This window comes from Phasianus colchicus, chromosome 1, assembly GCF_987193195.1.
Source record: "Phasianus colchicus chromosome 1, bPhaCol1.hap1.1, whole genome shotgun sequence".
In the NCBI taxonomy this organism is placed as follows: Eukaryota; Metazoa; Chordata; class Aves; order Galliformes; family Phasianidae; genus Phasianus; species Phasianus colchicus.
The window spans coordinates 38,486,041-38,509,134 of NC_143436.1; the positions used below are offsets into that span (position 1 = coordinate 38,486,041).

Here is a 23,094-nt window from a genome sequence, read left to right on the forward strand (position 1 = left end):
CATTTGCTCCTTTTTTCCTGCATGCTTAACAGTGGTATAATACTCCTTCACAAAATCATAGAATTGCTCAGGTTGGAAAAGACCTTAAAGATCATCGAGTCCAACCACAACCTAACCATACTACTCTAACTAACAACCCTCCACTAAGTCATGTCCCTGAGCACCACATCCAAATGGATTTTAAACACATCCAGGGATGGCGACTCAACCACCTCCCTGGGGAGCCCATTCCAGTGCTTAACAACCCTTTCTGTAAAGAATTTTTTCCTGATATCCAACATAAACTTACCCTTCAACTTCAGAGAGATATTAATAGAAGAATATTAATAACAGACTTAGGACAGAAAATAAAAAATAATTGTAACAACAGGAATCCATATATCTTGCAGAGGTACAAGAGGGTTATTTATGAAAAGTACTGTTATTTGCCCCGTCCCTTGAAGTGTTCAAGGCCAGACTGGATGGGGCCCCGGGCAGCCTGGTCAAGCATTAAATGAGGAGGTTGGTGGCCCTGCATGTGGCAGGGGGGTTGGAGATTCATGATCCTTGAAGTCCCTTCCAACCCTGGCCATTCTGTGATTCTGTGATTGTAAAAACACTTAAAGCTTCAGGTACAAAATTAACAATTTTTCTCAGAGAAAAAGGAATTTAAGCTTAGCACTTGACATTGATTTTTTAATTATGGAGTCTTTTAAATGAAAAACAATTTTCATTAAAAGGGATTTTACAAATAGTAGCACTACATAACACAAGTTGCAGTGAGATGATCAAAAAACCTAGGCAAGAGAAGCCACTCATAGACCTAAATTCTTCAGTAAGGAAAGCTCTAGTTTTACATTAAAAATCCACTCACCTGCATAACTGATCTAGCATCACTTGTTCTACTACAGCCTGTTTCTTTCTTTCCACAGCAACATCCTCCTATAACCAAAAAGCAAAAAGTAACCAAAAGCAAAGGAAATATAACAACAAGCACTTCAAAAACTAAACTAGCCTTTAAGACAGCATTCAGAGGTCTCAATCGTACGAATGTTACAACTAATTTGGAATTTTCAAGGTTTTTTCATCTTTTTTAATAGAATCCTATTTGTGTAACTAAAAGACAAACAGTGTTCTCTGCTACACACTCAGATTGTCTGTGCATTAGCTGACAGTAAGTATGAGAGTTCTGATATTTCTGTTGTTTCCAATTACTTTTTTTTTGAAGTACAATAGAGCCTGAGGAAACTGATGCTATTCTGGGTAAAATGGCTGACACAGATCTCCATTTAGAGAGAGGGGTTCCACCTCCAGCAATGTTTAGCTAAAAACTCTTTAAAGATATAGTCTCAATTCTCAGTTCATACTTGCTGCATGCCAGAACAATTTTCTGCTGAAACAGGCCAATCTGAAAAACATTTTTTTGTAAAAGAACAAATATTCGGAGGAGCAAGGTGATTTAGCAGGATCTTACTGCCATTTTTAGAATAGGATAACACTCAACCACAATCTTGTGCCCTTCACTGTGAAGTGTTTGGTTATCAGTCATCATTCATTTCACAGAAGGAGAAACCAAAGGCACATGAGGATGTCTAAGGTCAGCATGGAAGCCACTGGCAACAACTAGACTCTGCTATCTTGCTTCATTTCATCTTCCAGACCTCTGAACTTCTTCACTGCATTGATATTTGTTTTCATTCCTTCCATTTTACCTATTAGAAAAGAGAGATTATCCTTTCTGAGGGGCTTAGGCAGCCTCTTCAATGACTTGTTATGTGTTCTGAAGCTGAAGAATTTGATATTTTTATGATTACTTTTTTTTTTCTGTGTAGCTTATCATGTACCATCCAAATTCTACATACAGCAAGCCTGCCTACAACTGAAGAATAGTAGGTCGGTTCCCAGACCACAGGTAACTGTAAAGAACAACTCGTAAGTTTACAAAGATGAAGTAAAAAAGATTCAAGTAAACATGGATTAATACTAGCCAAAACAAAAAAAAAAAGAATAAATAATGTAACAACAGACCAGCTGGTGATTTGACTTTAAAAAACTTCTGAATAATAGCGGATAGGGAACTTCCTGGTTTTCTTCCATATTCATTTTTGCATCTAACTATCAGAATTTCTGGTACTTCATTTCAAACTACTGAACTACTGAATACTGAAAAGCATGTAAAGGAGAACACTGTTATTACACAGAACAGACTTGAAATACAACACAGATTCACTTATAGATCCAAATTATCTTAGCATTATTAAAAGAATCCAATTTTAAGAATTCAACTTTATTCTTTACATTTCAGTTGAATACTGGAGGGTCACAAAAAGTTCTCTTCCATTCAGCTCTTAGACAAAAACCTTTATGAATTTATAAAATTGCTAAGGCAGACACTGAACTTACAGCAGCTCTGAACGGTTAAAAGAGAAGCAACTCTTTTGTCCACAGAACAACTGTTGATAGAAAAATAACTCTCTTCCCCCTAAAATCCCAAGTTTATCATATATAGTGTCCATTGGTAGTCATATGCTTACTGTATTTCATATTAGATAATTCTCATTCCAAATCTCAAGAAAATTTAAAAGAGAATCTATTTTAACATTAGAAGTTTTAGTAATGATCACAGTAAAGAAAAATTTTAAAGTTACTGTGTATTCTTAAGCAAACTTTTAAATGTACTTTAAAATCAAATGCCTACTATGGAAGCAACACATATCCAATTTAATTATTACATAAGCAGTAGTTACTTCTACTTTTTTCTATTATACCACTTCTATCAGAATCTTGAACATGAGAGAACCTAAGAAATGCTTCTAGAAAGAGACTGGCAGCCTGTGTAACCATGAGTGCTGATCAGTAACAAAAGGGCTTCAGACAGTCCCTCAGAAACCTGCTGGCTTCCTTTTAAAGCATGCCAGCTGCAGTGTACCTGCCATTTGACTGTCCTGCACTGCTCCTTTTATCAGTCTCTTCAGCTTATTTGATTTAGCAGTATTAATCTAAAAGTACGTCAAACCTTCCCATCCTGCCCATTATACCCACTGTATTGTATAGATTTTTAGATTTTATTTTAGAAATAATGAACAGGAAATTCTTCTTTAGAGTACCTTCTGAAGAGATTTTCTGATTATGAAAATGAATGGTGACATCAATAGCACAATGTTCACATCCAATTTAGCAAGACCAGAGATCAAACATATGTTTGCAATGACGTGAACTTCAGTGCTTAGTAATGAACAAACAAAATAAATGAAAAATTATTTACTTTCATAGTCTCATAAAATTTATCGTGGCTTATTATTCCATCAGGATGTCAGAGTACTAATTCTGTTCGATAATACCTTCAAAATTAAGTTATGAAGGCCATCACTCTGCACATGAAAATACTGAATCAAGCAGTACCTAAAATCTTAAGATTCTTCACCACTTCAAAAAACCCCAAATATAAAATTTAGCCTTAAATGGACAATACTCCAGTTGAACATTCCTAAAAAGAGTAAGAATTGTGTCAACATAATGAAAGAAACATACTGAGTACATCAACATAAGAGAAGTTAGTATTTCCTCTTGTAACAGCAAAGCCACATCTGTTTCCAGTCTGGGGGGCTGCCTTCTCCACAGAATTAATAAGGATGAAAGGAAACTGGAGAGGATCCAACAGAGGATCTGAACAGAAGAAACTGAAAAGAGAAACTAAGGGAGTTTGGTTTTGTTTAGACTGCAAAGGAAGCAGGTATGGGGTGTTCTAAAAGTATCCTACAACTAAAGGGCAAAGATTACATAGCCAAACTTTTTTTTTCCCCTTCGGATAGCGGCCAGCCACCAGGAGACCAAAGTCACAAACTGGGCCTTCTGAGGCTTAATAATGGTAATAGGAAGAAGTACCTCACAAAGGGAATAGTGAAGCAGCAAAGAAACATGTTGCTTATAGGTGCTGTAGAATTCAATACACCCCTGCAGCTTGAAGACATCCAAAGCCACAGCTGACCTGATCTAATGCCAGCAGCAGAGTCCATACTGCTTATGAAGAGGGTTATCATCACATACTCCATTCCAACAGTTAATGAGGAAAATTAGCCCATTTACTCTGGAAACTAGTCAGTGTAAAAGCTGACAGAATCATGAAATCCATGCCATAGGATACAGGCTCATGTACAGGCTAGAGACTAGAAGACATAGAACAGTACAGTCAGATTCACACAAGTCACTCAATTGGTCTTTTTAGTTGTACTTATTTATTTTTAACATGCATTCTCATTTATTCACATTACAGCACAAAAAATAACAAGCACTGTAAAAGAGATTTTAAAATTGCTCGCTGGATTACTCAACTCAGCTCCCATCAAAACAAATGTTTAAACCCCTATGATGAAAATTACAGACTAGGACCAAATCATCAAGAGCCTAACTTCTACTGAACACCTACAAGTCATTCTACAAGTATAGAGACAGTTAACAGTCCAACAACAGCCAAAACACTTACAGCTTCTGATTTCCTCATACTGTGTTGTGTATTGTAAGGCTTGCTTGTATAGCATTGTTGCAGGAGAGCTTTCTCATCAAGAGCTGTAAGATCATCATTGTACCCATCTTCAAGCTGTGAACCCTAAGCAAAAATAAATTATTTTCAGAAAACAAATTATTAACATCAAAACAATTTCCTTAATTTATTAAAAAGCCTTTTTTAGAAGTTTCTTTATCCTACTTTCATCATAATTAAAAAGGCAAAGAAATTGTAAGCCTAGCTTTCTATTAAAACAGACCTTACAGATTTTGCTTACTAGTTTCGCCTTCCAACTTCTGAATCCTTACCAACTTCCAATCATACTAAAACAAGCAAACAACAACAAAAAAATCTCAAAAAATCTCATGGTTCTACAAACTTTGCTAAAAATCAGCAGCAAGACAGGGAGAAAGTGGACTGTAAGTATCTCTCTGAAGAAGACAAGAACTCTCTCTGTTCTGTTTAAGAACATCAAAGATAAAGCAAAAGATTTGCCATCAGGTGTATAAGATCTCAATCACAGAGGTGCTGCTTTTTGATCAGCAAAATAGTTAAAATACGGTCTGAATAGGAGAAAGAACTGAAGCATGTTGGTGAACTGGCTCTAAGAGACTTCTAAATCAGTCTGAGTAGATTACAGAAGTATCTCCCAATGGAGGATTATAGAACTTGGAAAAGAAGAAACATGGGAGACAAATCAGCAGGGACAAATTATTATCTATGTTGCTGTAGGAGCAGCTTCTTTTGAGGGAAGAAAAGCTACAAGTTTCAATAATAGAACAAAATAATATCTTGAAATCTAATGAAGGTTTGATTTATTATTTAATAAGATAGTAATAACGTCTAGCAGATTAATTTTCTTGGTTAGATATTATACTGATATCTGCCACAAGAACTGACACAGCTTCTGGTACTTGGCATTCACCTGTCTTGAATCCAAACGCACTGGAATGGGCCAGTCCTGCCTTTACTCTTGTTGCCTGTTCCTTCAGTTTCAGACTAACTTGGCCACTCACATAAATACCCTTTTGATGGGCTTGCAGAACAGTATATAAAGGATTCACTCCTTGGAAAACAGACGACATCACTGTGTCAGTCTGGAGCGTAGGAGTGGAAACAAAAACAAAAGTAATACTAGAACAAAACACCAGAATGGACATTCTTACCCACTACCGAACATAAAAGCACATTTAACAAGACAACAAATTTGTTTTCTTCACTCGGTTTTTACTTGAAGTAGCCATAAATAAAGGTTCTGCATGTTCTCCAAGTATTATCTGAATATCAGAAGTGTGGCTCTAAGGGGAGAAAATCCTTTAAAATGTTAAGTAAAATGTGCAAAAGAGACCTTAGCCCAAGCAATAAAAAAAAATCTTTGTTTTCTACAAAACCATCTCTCTTCATGCTACTGAACACTAAGCAAATAAAATAATCTCATTGTCAATTATTACAAACTTTATATCTGGAAAGCAATAGGCACAGCATATTAGCTCAACAACTGTGTATTTAGCCATTAATATTCTGAATATTGTATGTCATTAATACTCTGAAGTGGTCATCTACCCTCAGCACAGTCTAGCTTTGACCAGTCCTCATATAATCTGCTCGCTTCTGTTTCCTGTTCCTTGCTGGGCACCTACACTCAAGAACCTGATCTTCCCTTGTTTGTTGCTTAGTTTTACCTTACAAACAATTAAGAAACCCGGTAGAATTAACACAGCTTGCAGTCCAAGCTTTGCAGACTACATGCGCTGGATCTTACATAAGGTCAAGACAAAAAGTAGAGATATTATTTTCCATTCTTTTAGCTCCATATTTCTGCCCATTTTCAGCGTTAATAGTTCTCAAAGGTTCAGATCACATATTTCACTAATTCTTTTCTAAGTCCTCGGTACAAACATAATTCAATAGAATATTCAGGGAGAGGGAAAAAAAAGCCTGAATGCATTTCCGTATTTGGAAATAACATTTTACCAAGATCTTTCCCCTGTCACTTATCTTCTTAGGCTCCAGGCTCATCCCCATCAATCACACTAATCTCAATGCCCAGGCCAGACACGCACTATGAGGGCAAACATTATGATAGCAGAGAACAGAAGCGTATTTACAAGGACCGCCATCTCTCATTTATAGAGCAGCTGAAGTAAACTTCCTATATTCTTTATTCCCTGCTAAGTGTTAAATGCCAAAAGCATACATGGAAATGTCTTTAAAATTAATACGTGGAAGAATTTTTTTTAATATATATATACAAATGCAAATCTCTCCACACACTGAATGAAATTCCAACAAACATTTACCACTTAAAAATGCAATTATTGCTTTGCCAGCACCTTTACTGAAGCTTCTGGACACTGGAGGTGGTTTCTTTTCTTTTCTGAAGTTCTCTCAGAGTACTGCTTATACTCTTCCTTCATATCTGCTTCATACTGACAATACTTTAGTTTATATTTGTCTGCAGGGCTTGACAGATTTCCTGGTAGTGTCTTCTGCTCCAGAAGAGAATGCAGAGTAATCAATACGGATTACTCTTTCTTTTTACAGAAAGAGTAATCAATATAAATGCCTCTGGTTGGGATCTTAAAAGAGAACAGCATTTTTATAATTCCCATTTGCAATAACTTCTGAAACTATCTGACACTATGCTTCACATTAAGAAAAAAAAAGTGCATGACTGCAAAATTCATGTTTAATTTTCGTAGAGTTCTATGAAATCTGCCTTTTTTGTTTTTTTTTAATCTAAGTAGTACACAGCCAAATACATTTATGCAAAGTTAAGATTCATTGGTGCTGTCCTGTAAGATGTTACAGATTAATTAAACAGGAATTCTGACAGCTGATTTTGAATAGCTGATGGACTGTATTAAGCCAAAGATTCCAACAGTAGACGAGTGTTAGGTGATCCACTCCCTCCTGAAAACATCAGCTGAACAGGCTACAAAGCCAACTAAGTATCTTCCTAACGTTACATTCATTTTAGCAGTCTGCAGTGGAGGCTGATGAGTAGGAACAGTTGCAAGATGATAAGCTCAAGAGTCCATTCTTCCTTCTCTTCCTGAATAACCAACAACCTTCAATGTTTAATTGATATCTCCTCGACGCTAACAAAAATAAGATGTCTCAAAATGAAATGTGTCAAGTAGAAATGCTGGATATGGACATCAGTAAACAGTCCTGTTCTAGAAAATTGTTTTTCAAAAAAACTCAGATCTTAAAAATGTTCTTTAAAGGGCAAGTTTCTCATTCAAAAGGGGATCCACGTCCCTTTACTAGTTAATCCCTGAATGATAAGACCATATTCAAATTATTATTCCAAAAGTGACCTATTTTGGAAAGATTTACTTGCACGGTCTGTTACTGAGGAAGCTGAAAAATGTATTGCTAAAGGAATGTTCAGTCAGGACTCCAGAAGCAAGCAACGCAGAAATAAAGAGCACTTGCTGAGAGGAATGTGATCTTAATATTTCAGAACTGCTTGAAAAATCTTCTCCCCAAACGTCAGGCAAAATAAAAAACAAGAAGAGAGAGAGATGGCAAAAAGAAAGTAAATGAACAGAAGATGCATTACTGTAAATTTAGCACTACGGTATTCAAGACATAACGAAGGTAGAAAGGGAGCAGACAAGATAAAGGAAAGCAGAAAAGAAAGGAAGAAAGATCTTGAAACAGTCAAAGTCATACCAACCTTTTGTAGCATTCCTGCAGCTAGACAGATTTACTTGTATGAACATATTAACTAAAGAAGTAAAGCAACTTCTAAAAAAACTACAGAAGAGTATAGCAACTGAAGTATGTATGCATTGTGATTATAATGCCATATAAAGGAAACTAGATAATTTGCAGTTAAAAATAGAATTGTTTGAGTTGGAAGAGACCTTTAAAGGTCCACTAGTCCAACTCCCCTGCAATGAATGGGACACCTACAGCTAGATGATGGTTGCCCAGAGCCCCATCCAGCCTGACCATGAGTATCTCCAGGAATGGTGCTTCCACCACACTTCTGGGCAACCTGTTCCAGTGCTTCACTACTCTTGTCATAAAAACACTTTCCTTATACCCAATTAAATCTCCTGTTTTAGACTGAAACCTTTTCCCTGTGTTCCATCACAAAAGACCCTGACAAAGAGTCTGTCTCCCTCTTTCATATAGGCCCCTTTAGATACTGAAAAATCACTATCAGGCATCCCTGAGCCTTCTCCAGGCTGAAGAGCCCCAGTTCTCTCAGCCTATCCGCACAGGGAAGGTGTTCCATTCCTTGGATCATTTTTGTGACCCTCCTCTGGACGCACTCCAAAAGGTCCACATCTCTCCTGTGCTGAGGACTCCAGATCTGCATGCAGTACTCCAGGTGAGGTTCACCAGTGCAGAGCAGAGGGACAGGATCACCTCCCTCAACCTGCTGGCCACACTTCTTTTGATGCAGCCCAGGATATGGTGGCTTTCTGGGCTGTGAGGTCACATTGCAGGCTCATGCTAAGCTTCCCATCCACCAGTACCTGCAAGTTCTTTTTGGCAGGGCTGTGTCTTTTTTTTTTCTTCCCCCAGTGCTTACAGGTGCGTTTTAAAATGTGCATAAATACCTTTGTTGGATACAGAGATATTCTGAGAGCTAAAGCACTACCAGTCCAGTTATCTCAGTTTGTACAATCCATACATATTGCCTAAATTAATGAACATACTCATTAGCTGTGAACTCTAAGAAACAATAAAAGCATTAGGCTTCAGGCAGCATGCAGAAGCTTAAACAGTAATAAAGAGTAGGTGAGAAGTTGCAGCAAATCAGTGTTATCTATATTCAGAACACCTCTTCAGAAAAATATTTTTATTTGTTTTTGTGATGGATATGTTTTATGCTTTTCTATTTTTATTCACAATTTTACTAGTTACCTTCAGTAAGACAGGATGAAGTAAAGGAGCCCGAAGGAGGGGGTAGGGAGTAGAAAGGAGACTGTGCCTTCTCTGGAGGAAATGACAAGGTCAATCAGGAGAGAGACTCTTCTACAAAGTGTGGAGGACAGGGAGGCACAGCCTGGAGCTTGCAGCCCAGGGACTATAGCTTATACTGTGAAATTGCAAGGACCAGGCAGACAGCATTTAGCAAGGGCAATCAAACCAAATTCCCTCTAGAGACTGGTCTACTGCAATTCAAAGTGTTTGATTTTACAGCATCCATGAGTACATGCAAGTGACACAACATGCAGGAAGGAAGCTATATACAAAACTTTTTAATTCTCTCCTACTCTACACTGCTCTATATTTTCTCTATTAAAAAAAAAAAAAAAAACTACTAAATATTTCAGATTTAAATATATTTTGTTTCAAGTTGGGAAAACACTTGGTCATACAGGGAAACAAAATGATGATACTGGCAGATTCACCTTCGAGTGCCAGCCAATCTGGAGTCCTGCCATACAGGTCAATATATTAGGAATAGAGATTATATGTAAATGTATTAATAACTGTTTTCTCTCTGGCAGCACTACTGCTCTAGACAGACACAGTCATTCAGTAGTTCTTAGGTTTAAGTTAAATATTTCTGAAATAATAGATTTTTAAACAGTAGGAAGTACTACTCAGTTCTTTCAGATAAAACTGGTAAGTTAAGGTATTTCCTGCACTCTAACCAAATAAAAATGCAAAAATAAAACATTACAAAGTTTATGTAAAATGCATGAAAATGACAGAAAAATGTTGATACTACTCTTCTTGAATTAGTTTAAAAGCTCCAGATACCTAACCTCTCAAATATGCAGGGATCACTAATAGAAAAGTGTTTTATTAAACGTCAGCATTTTCTAATTATCATTCTTGAAACATTTTCAAAATACTCTGGGATGTAGAACGACAGATTAAGAAGACTTAAATAAGCTACTTCCTGCCACACAAAAGATGTTGAAACACACTCCACTTTCAGATCATACACTGCTGCGTTTACTATTCAGTTGTTAACTTTGTCAGTGTATATTTCTTAATCTACTTTACCTCTGTTTTCATCTGACAAGACATTCTGGAAATCTGTTTAAACAAAAAGAGAAAATAAATAGTAATTAGCAAAATCTCAAATGTATGGAATGGTCAAATAAAAAACTGTCACTTTTATTTTTTCCAAACTGAACTCAGATCAGTATACAAAGGAGAACTACCTGAGCAATTAACTCTTACATTTATTATACTGGATGCTAATCCTGAGCAGTGCTGTAATTTTTAAATCAGAATGCTTTACAGAACCATCTGCACTAATAATATTCCTTATAAAGCATCTAAGATTTGCAGTGATTAAGTTTTAGTCAACCAGAAAATAATGCTGGTAGGTGATTGGGAAATTTTAACAATGAAAGTGCTCAGACCAATTGAACGTACTTTCAAAATTAATACCAAACAATTATATTTTAAAGGTAAGAGACTGAGAAAAAGTCTCAGAGAAATATCTGTACCTAATTCCTAAAGTTCCCTTTTCAAAAGTAACTGTTCTTCCATAGAAAGAATACTTAACTGTTTGTAAGCTTAGGTTGTTTTCTTCAGTCATATGCTTAATGATCACTATTGATCTTACCTTTTAACTTTTTTAAGTTAACACACCAGAAAGATAAAGCAAAGTTACATGCTATCTCAATGTTGCTCAGTTTCTTTGACAAACTGTTAATAAAGCTAGTTATTAATCTAAATAATCTAAATATATCTCTTAAGTGATTATGAGAAGAATAAATGCATCTACCAACAAGAATGAGCTCAGGCATTAAACAAACATTGGATTTTCAAAATATGCCATAGGCTTCTCAATAAAAATTCCTTTGACAGAATTATTTTGGACCATTAGCAATTGGATATGAGAATTTAATCGAAGCAGAAAGAGAAAAGACAAAAAGCCTGTATGATGATACTAAAATATTAAACTACTTTTTCCAAATTACTACTGAAGGGGCACATTTTAAACAGATTTGTTATGAGAGACTGACCTGTTGAGATGGTAGATGCTGCCCGTGTGGCATTTCTAATGATGTTCTCCAATCCGAAGATGAATTTAGAGAGCTTGTGTGAGGAAAACTTCTACTGCATGGCACGTAGGAGTTCCCATCCTAAAATAAGAAAGGACAAGTAATCGGGCTGTTTTTTTTCTAATATTCAGAAATGTATTTGTAAGTTCTTGCAACATGTGAATTCTAAAAACCATTCAAGACCAAATTAATTTATAATTACCTCATCATCAGAATCTCCCAGCCTCCCTAGATCTAGGCATGGCACCCTGCAGGAAGTTAAAATGATTTTAGGAACAATACGTTTTCTTATTTTTCCAGTTACATTAAAAACAAACTCCAGTTACTCTATTAATACCTACACAAATGTTTCCTTACAACTAGAAACAGCCTACTGAGGAAACATCTATTAGCCCCTCAGGAGCCAGACACTGAGCTTTCCTCCTTCACACCAGCAACCACAAAAGGCCCCTGCAAGGTTCTCCTTCCTTCCCAGCCTCAGACAGCCCCAGCAAAGCAACAGATCATAAATCAAGAATTCTTATTTCCATTTTCCACAGCAGGTCTGTGGAAACATCCCTCTACAAACAGACTCCAGAGAGCCCACAGGGAAGCAATAATTTCTCAGGATGCAAGCTTTCTCAATTATCTGAACCAGACTAATACAGAGGAAGCTAACTACATGGTGGGAGCAAACTATACTTCAGTGTGTGTACAAACACACACACACACACACACACACACACACACACACTTCTGCTTAAAGAAATGAAAATATCACAGATTTATTTAAGAATTTCTGTGTCTTATGTCTTTACCTCAGGTACCCTCTGGGGGACTGAATTTTACCTCCAGTATTTCAAAACAACCCTACTATAATATGATTGCTTCTACAAATAATAGAGCTCATTAATTTCCAGTTGTTTTTCATTGCAAACTGACTGACAGCACACAAAAAGCTGAAGTTCTCTGATGCAGGTATGAACAACACAAGGCCATAATGGCACACAGTTGTAAAATAATGTAGAAAGATACAGTGGCTGTAAGGCACTCCACTAATGCAAATAATGTATTGAAAATTTTTGCTTTAAATATATCACAGAAAACAGCCTTAAGATGATAAACCTCACGCAACGCTGATTTACTTATCAATACAAATGTAAGTGTATGGTGCAAATTATTAAAGAAATCAGATGAAAAACATGAGCAGACTTACTCGGGTGGGCGAGGACCCCGAGCAGCACATGTATCTGGTCTCCACCCCTAGAAGGACACATTATTACATGCTGACAGAGATCAGGAGACAAACACACGGTTGTTCTTTCAGCCTGCCTTGGTTTAGAACCAGCGTCTCCAGATATCTGATGTATGTATTTGACTGAGATAGTACTAAGAAAAGGACAAAGCAAAAGCTTTTCACTGAAAGTTGATTCTTACAGATCTTGAAACAAGAATATTCAGTATTTGTCAATACAGGAAGTTTTTTTGTTATTAAGAATACAGACAGCATCCACACCAGCTATTAATACTTCAAAAATAATCCACGTTCCTGAGATTTTGATCATACAATGACTGCTCACCAGGTTTCAGGTCAAACGGTTCTTGATGGCTGGAATGTTTCTGAGCCAGCCCTCAGCCAGTCCATAAACTGAAACCACAGCACAGACGGACAGCTGGCTTACATTGAGCCAGGAGCAATTCCTCCAGCTGGCCTTCCAGTTGGGAAAAAAAAATACGTGACTCACAGATGTTCTGCAGCATCTTGTTTTTTAAAAGACCTTAACATATAGATGTCAGCATTGCAGCCTGAACTGTGCAAGCATCCCGCTTCCAGCTGTGGCCTAATGCATATGAGATTTGAAAGCCATCACAGAGCTGTTAAATGCTTTCCTCCCCACACACCCCGGCAGCATACCCCTGGAAAAGAGAGTTCAAAACTGAGCACCACCACCCTCCAGTGTCTTCAGAAAAGGGTATTTATGTTTGGGGGGAAAAAAAGGAAGAAAAAGGAAAAAAAAGAAAGAACCTCTCACAGAGCATCCGCACATAATGAACAACACCACCTTGTGGTGAAATATGTTTAAAAGCCTTTAAGGGATAAAATGCAGTCCTCAAACTAACCAAAGTAAACAAACTCTGGTCTTCTTTGAATCATACAGTGTGCTGTCTCATGTATTTTTGCAGTGCATTAAATCACAAGTTTTTCTGCAGCATTTCAACTGCCTTTAAAAAAGAAGAACACAACACGTTTAATGCCTTTTCTGAGAGTCTTCAGGAATAAAGCAAAGCTGTCCTGAAGACTACCCACATTTACTAGGACACAGTCTCAACCTCATTTCAATCTACAATTTTTCAAGCCACAAAAAGTCATGTAATAAGGAGTCTAAATTCAGAAACTGACAGGCATAAAAAGGATGTTTCTTTTACAAGCTAGAGTAAATACCCAAGTTTTTTCAATAAAACATGGAAGTTAAATGGGTGCATGCAGGCTACGGGAACGCTGCAGATGAAGTTTACTTCACTGCATACTTTATACCCATATCTGTAAGAAAAATCAACTGTTACAAGAAATATTTACTTTACCTGTAATAAAACCAATGGCTCTCATAATCCAAGATCGTATTTACTCTAGTCAGCCTTTCAAAAATTAACCTGGAAGTCTCTGCTGCAGTAATCCTGTCTACTTATCTTAACTCAAAAGGTCAGCCACTACCTGAAAAATAAGATTACCTCTCATAACAAATGCTAAGCACTGGGATTTATTTCACACGAAGGCAGTGTGGAATCACTCCTTCTGAAGTTATGCTTTGAAGGCTGTTGTACTTTATTGCTCTTTTGGATAAAAAAACGCAGTCAGAGCTGTCACCGGTTTCACCAGGAGTCTGAAACAGCACAAAGCACAGGTTGAGCCCTTGCTGCAAACATCATTCGTTCTTGTGTTCCCCAGGCTCCAGGCAGTACCCAGCACGTCGATGTGCTTCTTTCTGAAATCCTCCTCTTTATTTGAGAAAGTCATATTGAATTATCATATTAAACTATCACCTTTGTCAGAATTAACTTCTTTATAAGCTTTCTTCTCCACTGAATGCACTGAAGCCCAGAACTCAAAACCTTAGCGTATGGTTAAAGTTCTGTAAAAAACTCAGCGTAGGGACAGAAAACAAGCACACGCCCTCCGTTAACGTACCTGACATTTCTTCCCTCTCGACAACAGCTGAGCCTGCCTTCGAGGGGATGCAGCAATTCCTTTCACTTCCAAATCCATGCAAATGACAGCCTTCAGAATAAACTGAAAAACACAGCTCACATTTCACCCGGTTTGCCCTCCCTGCCGGGCTGTTTTTTCCTTCCATCTAGCGAGTTTAAACCCGAAGCTCATTGCGTATTTTCCCAGACAACAGCCACGAAGGCTGACCCCGCTTCTACCTTCCGGACCTCCCACCCCCTTTACCAGGCGGGAAGCGCACCCGCGCTGTGTACGCAGCCGGCCGCGCAGGACTCGCTGATGCGGCCTCCCAGACGCACGACCTTTCTCGAGGCGTTCGACACAAATCGGCACAAACCGCCTGGCACGGCCCCAGCCCGCCCAACGAAGCCTCAGGCGGAACGCGAGGCAGCTAACACCGGGCAAACCAGGGAGGGCCGGAGGAGGGCGGCCGCCCCAAGCGTCCCCGTGGTAACGGCGCCGCGTCCCGCCCGTCACCCCGCCCCTGGCCACGCAGGGCGCTGTGGGGGCTCAGCACGTCCCGGGCTGCGCTCAGGCAACGAGGGGGCAAAATGAGCAGAGAAAAGGCAGCGGTGTGAACAGCTGTAGGCTGAGTTGTGTGAGAAGGTAAGAGTCACGGCGCTATACTTGATTATTTCAAAACTACGTATTTCTAAAACCAAAAAATCAACAGCGTTCTTCAGGCAAACCGACTTCAGAAGTGATTTCTGCAACTGAAGCATGGCAGAATGGTGCATGAAGAGAAGAAAAAGCTAAGAGAAAACTAAGGTCTGGATAGAAATGATGATGGCAAAGGAGAAAAGTAATAATAATAAAAGCTTTTTTAAACATTGATCTAGAAAGCCACAATCCAGTTGACACAATACATAAGAAACAACCAAGCCCTATGGTTCTTGAATGAGAAGCACTAACACATCTGGAAATACTACCTTAAAATAACAACACGTTACAATGAATCAGGCCAGGTTCTATAGCCTTAATATGAAGCAAGGACACAAGTACTAAGTGGTTAGTCAATGATTATGCAGCTGCCAGGTTTAACCAGTAACAGCTGTGGCAAAAAAAAATGAAGTTACCCAGTGTAATGCATTAAGGTTTACACTGACATTAAAACTATACACCATTCCTGACAAGACAACAAATGAAAATTATTTCAGTGTCTGTTGCTAACTTTCTCTCCCAATCAAGAAATTTCTTTATTAACGCATCTCTACACTGTTTCTTATTTCCCCTCCCTCCAAAGACTTCCACAAAGAGCTAAATTCATCACTCATGCTCTTTAATGAACTCAAGAAATCACACTTCAAGTGGTACTGTGCTTACTAGTTACAAAACACGAAGCACCTATTATTTTCAGTCTAAATTACAAGATATTCCAATATTTCAGTGAAGCATAAGATTACAGTGTATTATATACAGAGTACAGAAATATCTTTATAGGAAAAAATAAATAGATAAAATATGTAAACATTCCTAGGGAAACTGCTGCCATTGAAATAAATTGCAGAACTATCAGATATGAGCAGTTTTAATCCCTCTTTTTAAAGCATACAGCAGTGCACATAACTTCAAAACTTCATTCAAAACAGTTTAAAGTGCATACAACATTGTGAAAAAAATTCATCAGCTTTTTAAGTTTTACACATGCAGATTTCATTCATATTTATTACGCCTCCTCAATCCCATCTCTGATTCTATTAAATCCTTGTTTATCATTTCTTGGTCTTCTACTACATCTGTTTCAAACTGATGTACTTCACATTCATCACATAATTCATGCTCCTCTATTCTGTAATCATCAACATCTTCATGCAAATCTTCATTACCGTCATCTTCTCCGTCATTCATTTCTTTCTCTTGAGAATGTTCAGAAAATGACTGAAGGAGATCTTCAAGTTTCTCATTACAAATGTGGCTGACATCTTACAATTTACCAAAAAAAAAAAAAAAGTTAGTTTAAATTACTGGACAGGTTCCAAGTTTAGAGGCAGTTCAGAAGTAGGATATTTATTTCTTTTTTCTCTCTTTTAATAAAATTCAACTAATGCAGAAATTGCCAAACTCCTAATGAACTGTTCCTTACATTTAAAATTTCTCTTGGACCACTATTTACCTTTTATAAGATTCCAGAGGAAACTAATATGCAATCTGCTGTTCAGTATAACTGTGCAATACTGCCCACAACCTCTAAGGTCCCCACGTGGGTATCCTCAGACTAACGTTAGATCAATACTAATAGGTTGCTCAAGGACTTTCATTCAAGAAGCTTGCTTCTTGAAAGCATGTTAGTTCAATGTATTTTAGCATTTATTCTTTTTTAAAAAAATTACAGTGTATCAAGAAAACTTGATAATAGATTCCACTCAAACAATAAGAATAGTACAACTGCAGAATAAAATTAATTCTACACTCATTTCACCTAAGATGCAGGAACTGAACATTATCACAGATGTTGACTGTTTAAAATGTAAACTAATTGGAAAACTATCCCACAGAAAATTGGAAGTACCTGTCATCTTGTTTTCTGATTTATCCAATCCACTTTCTTTCATCAGTCGTCTAATTGATTGGATCTGTGTCATTATTTCATCTTTCTGCTCACAAGCTAAAGCATTAACGCTAGAAAAGAGATATTATCAACAGCTGAAAGATCACCTTAGAAATGATTACTTGTAACAATGCATATGATAGCAGTATTTCTTTCAGTACATAAAAACGTTAGTTTAGCAATAATTTTTGTCAAGTTTTTGAGAATTTCTCCCATAAAGAGATCTTAACAGATTAGAGAGCTGTACAATCACCAACTGTATGAAATTAAAGAAGAGCAAGTGCCAGATTCTATACCTGGGACAGGGCAACCCTGGGTATGTACAGACCAGGGATGAGAGGCTGGAGCACAGCTCCACAAAAAGAGGCCCAAGGAAACAGGACAGAGCTGCATCAGGTTCAGTATCAGGAAAAGGTTCTTTACCAAGGGGTAGCTGAAACAGGCTGCCCAGGGCAGTGGTCACAGCACCAAGCATGATGGAACATTAGGTCAATGCTCTCAGACACAGTTTGAATTTGAGGGGTCCAGCGTGCAGCCAGGAGTTGGACTTGGTGATCCTCGTGGGTCCCTTCCAACTCAGGATATTCTGTGATTCTATGATCACATACACATACTAAATAGTTGTTGAATTCAGAGAGATTCAATCACTCAGGTTGAGTAATGACTACTTAAAGAAACAACAACCCAATTAATTTTGGTTTTAGGAGAACAACGGCCAATACAGAAAGTTTCAGCTTAGACCATTTTCTCATTTATTTCTAGTTTTATTTACCCTCTTTCTCTTCCTTATGACTACCAGAAACTTGGTAAACAAACTGGCCAGCGTACTTACTATTTAATAGTTTCAATATGTATTAAGTTCAGAAGTATACTAAAGGAGCAATCATGAAATTCTCCATGTTTTAAACTAGGCTTCATGAAAACTGTCAAGACTACACAAGATGTACAGCATGGATACTTTTATTTCTGGTACATGCATAAGGCCCTACCTTCTTAAAGAAAGAACATCTTATAAAACTACAGAGAGGTAATGTTATTTATTCCCCTCTTTGTTCCACTACCAAAGATCAGTTACATTTCTCTCCAATGCACACATTCAGTTTAAAGGTTTTTTCAAAACACAGAAATAAGCAGCTGTACCTTGATAACCGATTTCATCTTCTAACAACGTGCAAATTGAAAGAATTCATTTTGCTACCAGAAATGTAATTCCCAAAAGGGTTTTCAAAGGCTGCTAAGCTTAAGTATTTTTTCAGTATTATTCTCCTCAGTCCACTTTACAGTTTAACTTGTTAAGTGACAGTAATCTGATTGTAAGTCTGAGCTTTGGCATTTATGTTGATGAACAAAAGAAAGGAGGTGTCTGCAGAAAGTACCATAAATGAAAGAATGGATATTAACTGCAAAGTGCTACATAAATGGTAATTAAGGAAGATTTCTAAGCAATATTTTCTACCTGTATCTCAGAAATGTGTTAACATTTTGCAGAAGTTCGCTTAATAGAAGATGGATACTAAAACATTTTTGAAACACTCACCAGTTTGATAGTGGATCCAACTGAGTCAACAAAGAATTTAACATTTTCTCTGTATGTGCCAGGTGCTGCTCCAATTCTAAAAGCTGATGTTCTAGCAAACAGAAAAACAAATTGAAAAAAGAGAGAAGGAGCAGGAAAAAAGAGAGAGAGAGAGAATGCTACATTAGAAGTGTTTACAGTGCCAAAAGGATATTACTTTATCCTGAAAATTCAGAAAGGTTTTTTCTCTAAAATCTAGAATATGAAAAGGAGATGGCTGGCTTAAGAACAGAAACTTTACAGTGCGTGTCCTGAAATCCCTCTTATCCAGTAACCTATCTCTAACAGTACCCAACACAGGCATACCTTGGTAGAACCTGAGAACATGGCTGCTACTTTCCCAGCCTGAAGAACTATGCAGTTTTAAGACTTCCTGAGTCAAAGGCAGTGTCTTCATGCTTCATACTGTCATTAATTTTTTTTACTCATACCTTGCAACTACATTCAAGTAGTTGCATTCAACAAGTGCTTAAAGCATTAGCATCAAGAGGAGTAACTCCTCCTAAAATTCTGTGAAACTCTGAAGAAAGGAAAATACAGTATACGAGGGTGGTGAGTAAGCAGCATAACAAATCACTGCCAAAAACAATTACAGATCTGTTGTATGGGGACACCAAAAGAGGCTGCCAGGTGTTTAGTTAACTAGAAGCATGCCTATACAAGGGGCAAGAAAAGGTATGAGAACAGTATAACTTTGATGTGCCTTAAGTTTTTCTCCAAAAGAACGTTCACTGCTCGGTATGTCGAAAATACACTGAATCAGACAGTCAAAGGTATTTTTGCTTCATGAAGATGACACCACTTACTTTATCTCTTCTATAAACATATCACGGCTTTGATCTCTAATTCAGCCCAGAAATAGAGCAACCTGTATAACTGCATAATATTCATGTTATATTCTCCTACAACATCCTATTAATTCTAAAAGATATTATATCCTATTTTATCACTCTAATCTAATGAAGCCATTCACCAGGCATTGAGTGACAAGAACACTGCACATTACAAGGCAGAGAACCACTACACAATGAGAAAACTGAAACCATTATATAACGGTTCTCTGCCTCGTATTACTATAACTGTTTTAAAGAATAACACCATCGGGAGTTTTCAACCAAATCCAGTAAGTGTTTGAAATATACAGAATAACAAAATGTTTTTTGTCCTTTTCTAATGGTGCTAAAGTAACTGAAAAGAACGTTCTTGTTGAGCTAGAACGTATGCATGAAAATCAGTAGCTTTGTTTCAGCAGAAAATACACATTCGTGGTGAGTGGAAATCTTACCCGTTTCCTTTGCCTTCTCTTCTGTACTCTTTTCCTTCTCAGAGAGATTTTCTTCATGTGCCTTCATCTTTGATAAACAAAATTGTGTTAAAAGATTATATACATACATAAATACATAATATTAAAAATACATTCAGAAATTCATTGAAAGAAAACAGCAACTGTAAAATTTGTGCTCCATTAATGAAATTTCATTTCTGCTTTGCCTTCTTGCAATATTAACGTAACACTTCTCTTCAAAGCAACGATAACATGACTGAGAAAAGTTATAAAAGAAGTGGCTGCTTCTTCAGTTTTACAAAAGTACTGGAAGAGACTTTCTAGATTACTATTAATTAGGAGATAAAACTGTCTTTCTTAAACTACTAAAAATGTCATTAAAATGTTACTATAGAAGCACTTTTGTTTCAGGCCTGCAAGCACAAGTCATAGAGTCATAACATCCAAAATACAGTTTTTATGATATTAAATCTTACTTACAACCTAATTACTTTTAGTATTACATTTATTTTTAGACCCAAACTGTTCAACTTCTACCTTCATCTTGCTGAGTTGTATTCTTCTCATATAGATTATATGAAGCTGATTATAGACATGAATACACTGTGTATACTGCTGTTCAGCAGTATACATATAAAAACAAGTTTGACTTACTTTTTATTTTCTCTCCCTGAATGTAAGCAACAATATTCTAGGTTCACACAGTCTTGCAAATGCTATACAGGATACCTAACAGGTATAATAGTAAAACAACTAAGAAAAATCGATCCTGCATTCTCCTTTCTTAATTCACTAATGGTACAAAAGGTATTGCATTTCATGGCTAGTAGTCTTTGTTACAGCAACCTGATCAAATGAGAGGGGTCAGGGTGGGGAAAAGTTCTAGACTGCTCATTATTACTGCTCACTGTTCTATTCAGTTGCTAGCCTACGGCTATTATTTTGCAGGAATCGCCTTGTTCCCATATCCCAGCTCATTCTGAAGAATGAAAAATACTGGTGAAACTTAAATTACAGCTTCAGGTAACAGCACTGTTCATATTCTCAGATTCTTTTATGAGACTGGGAGAAGAAGCATAAGACTCTCATTTAAGCATCTAAAAAAGACAAGACCAATGCCTTCATTAGGAAGAATCACATATGCTACTATTTTAACTACGGCATTTATGTTAGAAGACAGATCTAACATCATTAGACAACCACATACATGGGCTCAGAATTGGGAAGAAAAAAAAAAGTTCCCTTCCAATTTCAATAATAGTGATTTTTGTATATCTCACCTTAAGGAATTTGTATGCTGCAAACACTCCCACTCCAAGAGCATACAAGGGCATGAGTGTGAATGCTAAGTCTCTGCCATTTCCTCTTGTCCTCTCACTCTTCATCTCTTTTGCCATTGCATTTCTCATCTGCTGAATACTCTGGTGAACATTACCTTCAGGATTTCCTGGATTTGGACGACCTTGATTAACTGTCTGAGGACTACCTTAAAAGTTAAAGTGAAAGAAATAAGACAAAATAAAAAATGAAATCAGAGGTGCAGTCAACAGAATGAACTTCTTTCCTTCTCGTGATCACCTTTACTCTTCTCTCCAGCAGATGATGCTGTCAGCTCTACATTCAAACAAAATTACCAGTAATCAACCTTTTATAAATAGAACATAAAGTTAAATCTGAGTAGGAAAGGTTCTCAAATTTCCATACTCCTTTAAGATACAAGTTTTGTGTTTCTCCCTTCATAGACATGTTGCCTAACTCAGGGACAAACCACAGAAAAGACAGACATACAAAGGAAACATTTTAATGCTGTATTTCTGCTTTGGTTCTTTTAAGGGTAAATACAATCTTGCACCATGTTCCTTTCTGTCAAATGAGTCCCTGCTAAGGCCACAGCAGTTTCTGGAGCAAGGCAGCAGTTGTATTAAGTGTGAGGGGTACTTGTGGCCCTCCCTTTTAGAAAAGGCCATGTATCCTCACCCCAGGAGGACGAAGTCAGAGATGCTTCTGGCCAGCACACTGAGACATTTACCCCAAAGCTGTCTCTGAGGGTCTGAGTCAAGATGTACCCTGCCAGGCAGCTCAGACTGCTTGAAACGTTAAGTAAATGAATCAACAGAGTATATATGCGGTGTGGCCACAACAGCTTCCCTCCTATTTACAGCCAAGAAGTACTGCCTTGAGATTTAAATGTTTCCCTTTCTGCTACAGATAAGTGTTTGCTCTCAATGAGAAGGCTGCAGGACTATAGGAAGTAAAGGCTGGCCTGGCAGGAGCAGGGCACAGAGCAGTGTCCTCCCAGCACAGGGTCAGCTCTGCACAACTTGGGCCACGGCAGCATCAGAGGTGCTGCAGATGCCAGCACGGATATCTGCAAGCAGAACAGGCTGGATAGCAAGCGGAGAAGAGTTTTCATTCCCACAGCCAACGCAATACACCTACCCGTTTGTTACGCTGACCGGCATCATACATTTCAAGCGACACGGTTTCACCTATGCTCTGTAAATAATCTTCTAAAGACAAACAGACAGCAACCAGCAGGGCCATAAAGGAGCAGGAGGTTTAAAGCTCACACACGCTGCTTCTGGGCTCCCGCTCGCTCACGTGGAGGCATTCCCAACACCTCCCTCAGGGCCCCCTCCGTACCACGGGCTGTCCTCGGGCCGCCCCTACAGACACGGCTCCGAGCGGCCCGCCCGGCATCGCGGGCCCGTACCTCTGTGCTGCTGCTGCGGCTCGAAATGGCCGGGCCCGGCCCTGCCGCCCCGCGGAGCCCGCCCGGCTCTGCCGCCGCCGCCTCCCCCGAACATCCTGGGCATAACGACGAGCAGGCAGAGCACCAGAACCACCGACACCACCGCCTGCTGCGGCACCGACAGCACCATGGCCGCCGCCGGACCGACGCCCGTCCGGCGGCCGCGCAGCAGCGGCTCGGAGGAGGAGCGGCGGGCGGGCGGGCGGGGCGGTGCTTACGCCGGCAGCACGGCGGCCCCTCACGGCTCCCG

At 38.3% G+C, this 23,094-nt stretch overlaps 2 protein-coding genes across 12 annotated transcripts in view; both read right to left on the reverse strand.

Moving 5' to 3' along the window:
• Positions 1 to 15,057, reverse strand: part of CAPS2 (calcyphosine 2) — a 31,501-nt gene extending 16,444 nt beyond the window's left edge. For 4 of the 11 annotated variants that reach the window (XR_016465920.1, XR_016465919.1, XM_090138889.1 and 1 more), the window contains exons 1-9: positions 14,925 to 15,057; positions 14,645 to 14,746; positions 12,674 to 12,720; positions 11,681 to 11,726; positions 11,440 to 11,559; positions 10,466 to 10,498; positions 6,817 to 6,972; positions 4,463 to 4,585; positions 854 to 921 (exon numbers count right to left, since the gene is read on the reverse strand). Coding sequence is in view for 9 of the 11 variants with exons in the window: in XM_090138889.1 (XP_089995015.1) it covers positions 854 to 921; positions 4,463 to 4,585; positions 6,817 to 6,972; positions 10,466 to 10,498; positions 11,440 to 11,559; positions 11,681 to 11,726; positions 12,674 to 12,720; positions 14,645 to 14,722 (671 nt within the window). In the remaining 2 variants the exon portion in view is untranslated. The other 7 variants (XM_090138908.1, XM_090138912.1, XM_090138917.1 and 4 more) reach the window with 7 other exon arrangements.
• A 1,136-nt stretch (positions 15,058 to 16,193) lies between these two features.
• CCDC107 (coiled-coil domain containing 107) lies at positions 16,194 to 23,043 on the reverse strand. Its single transcript, XM_031589700.2, has 6 exons — positions 22,806 to 23,043; positions 21,373 to 21,578; positions 20,093 to 20,159; positions 18,769 to 18,859; positions 17,193 to 17,302; positions 16,194 to 16,605 (listed from the first exon to the last, which is right to left on the reverse strand). The coding sequence occupies exons 1-6, from the start codon at positions 22,972 to 22,974 to the stop codon at positions 16,337 to 16,339; spliced, it is 912 nt and encodes a 303-aa protein (XP_031445560.2). The 5' UTR covers positions 22,975 to 23,043; the 3' UTR covers positions 16,194 to 16,336.
• Between the last annotated feature and the right edge of the window lie 51 nt (positions 23,044 to 23,094).

Coding starts and splice junctions, on each gene's coding strand:
- CCDC107 (XM_031589700.2), bottom strand. CDS start 22,974: ATGGTGCTGTCGGTGCCGCAGCAGGCGGTGGTGTCGGTGGTTCTGGTG. Junction 20,160..21,372: donor CAGCATACAAATTCCTTAAG/GTGAGATATACA, acceptor TGTTTATCAAAG/ATGAAGGCACATGAAGAAAA. Junction 18,860..20,092: donor AGAGAAGGCAAAGGAAACGG/GTAAGATTTCCA, acceptor TCTGTTTGCTAG/AACATCAGCTTTTAGAATTG.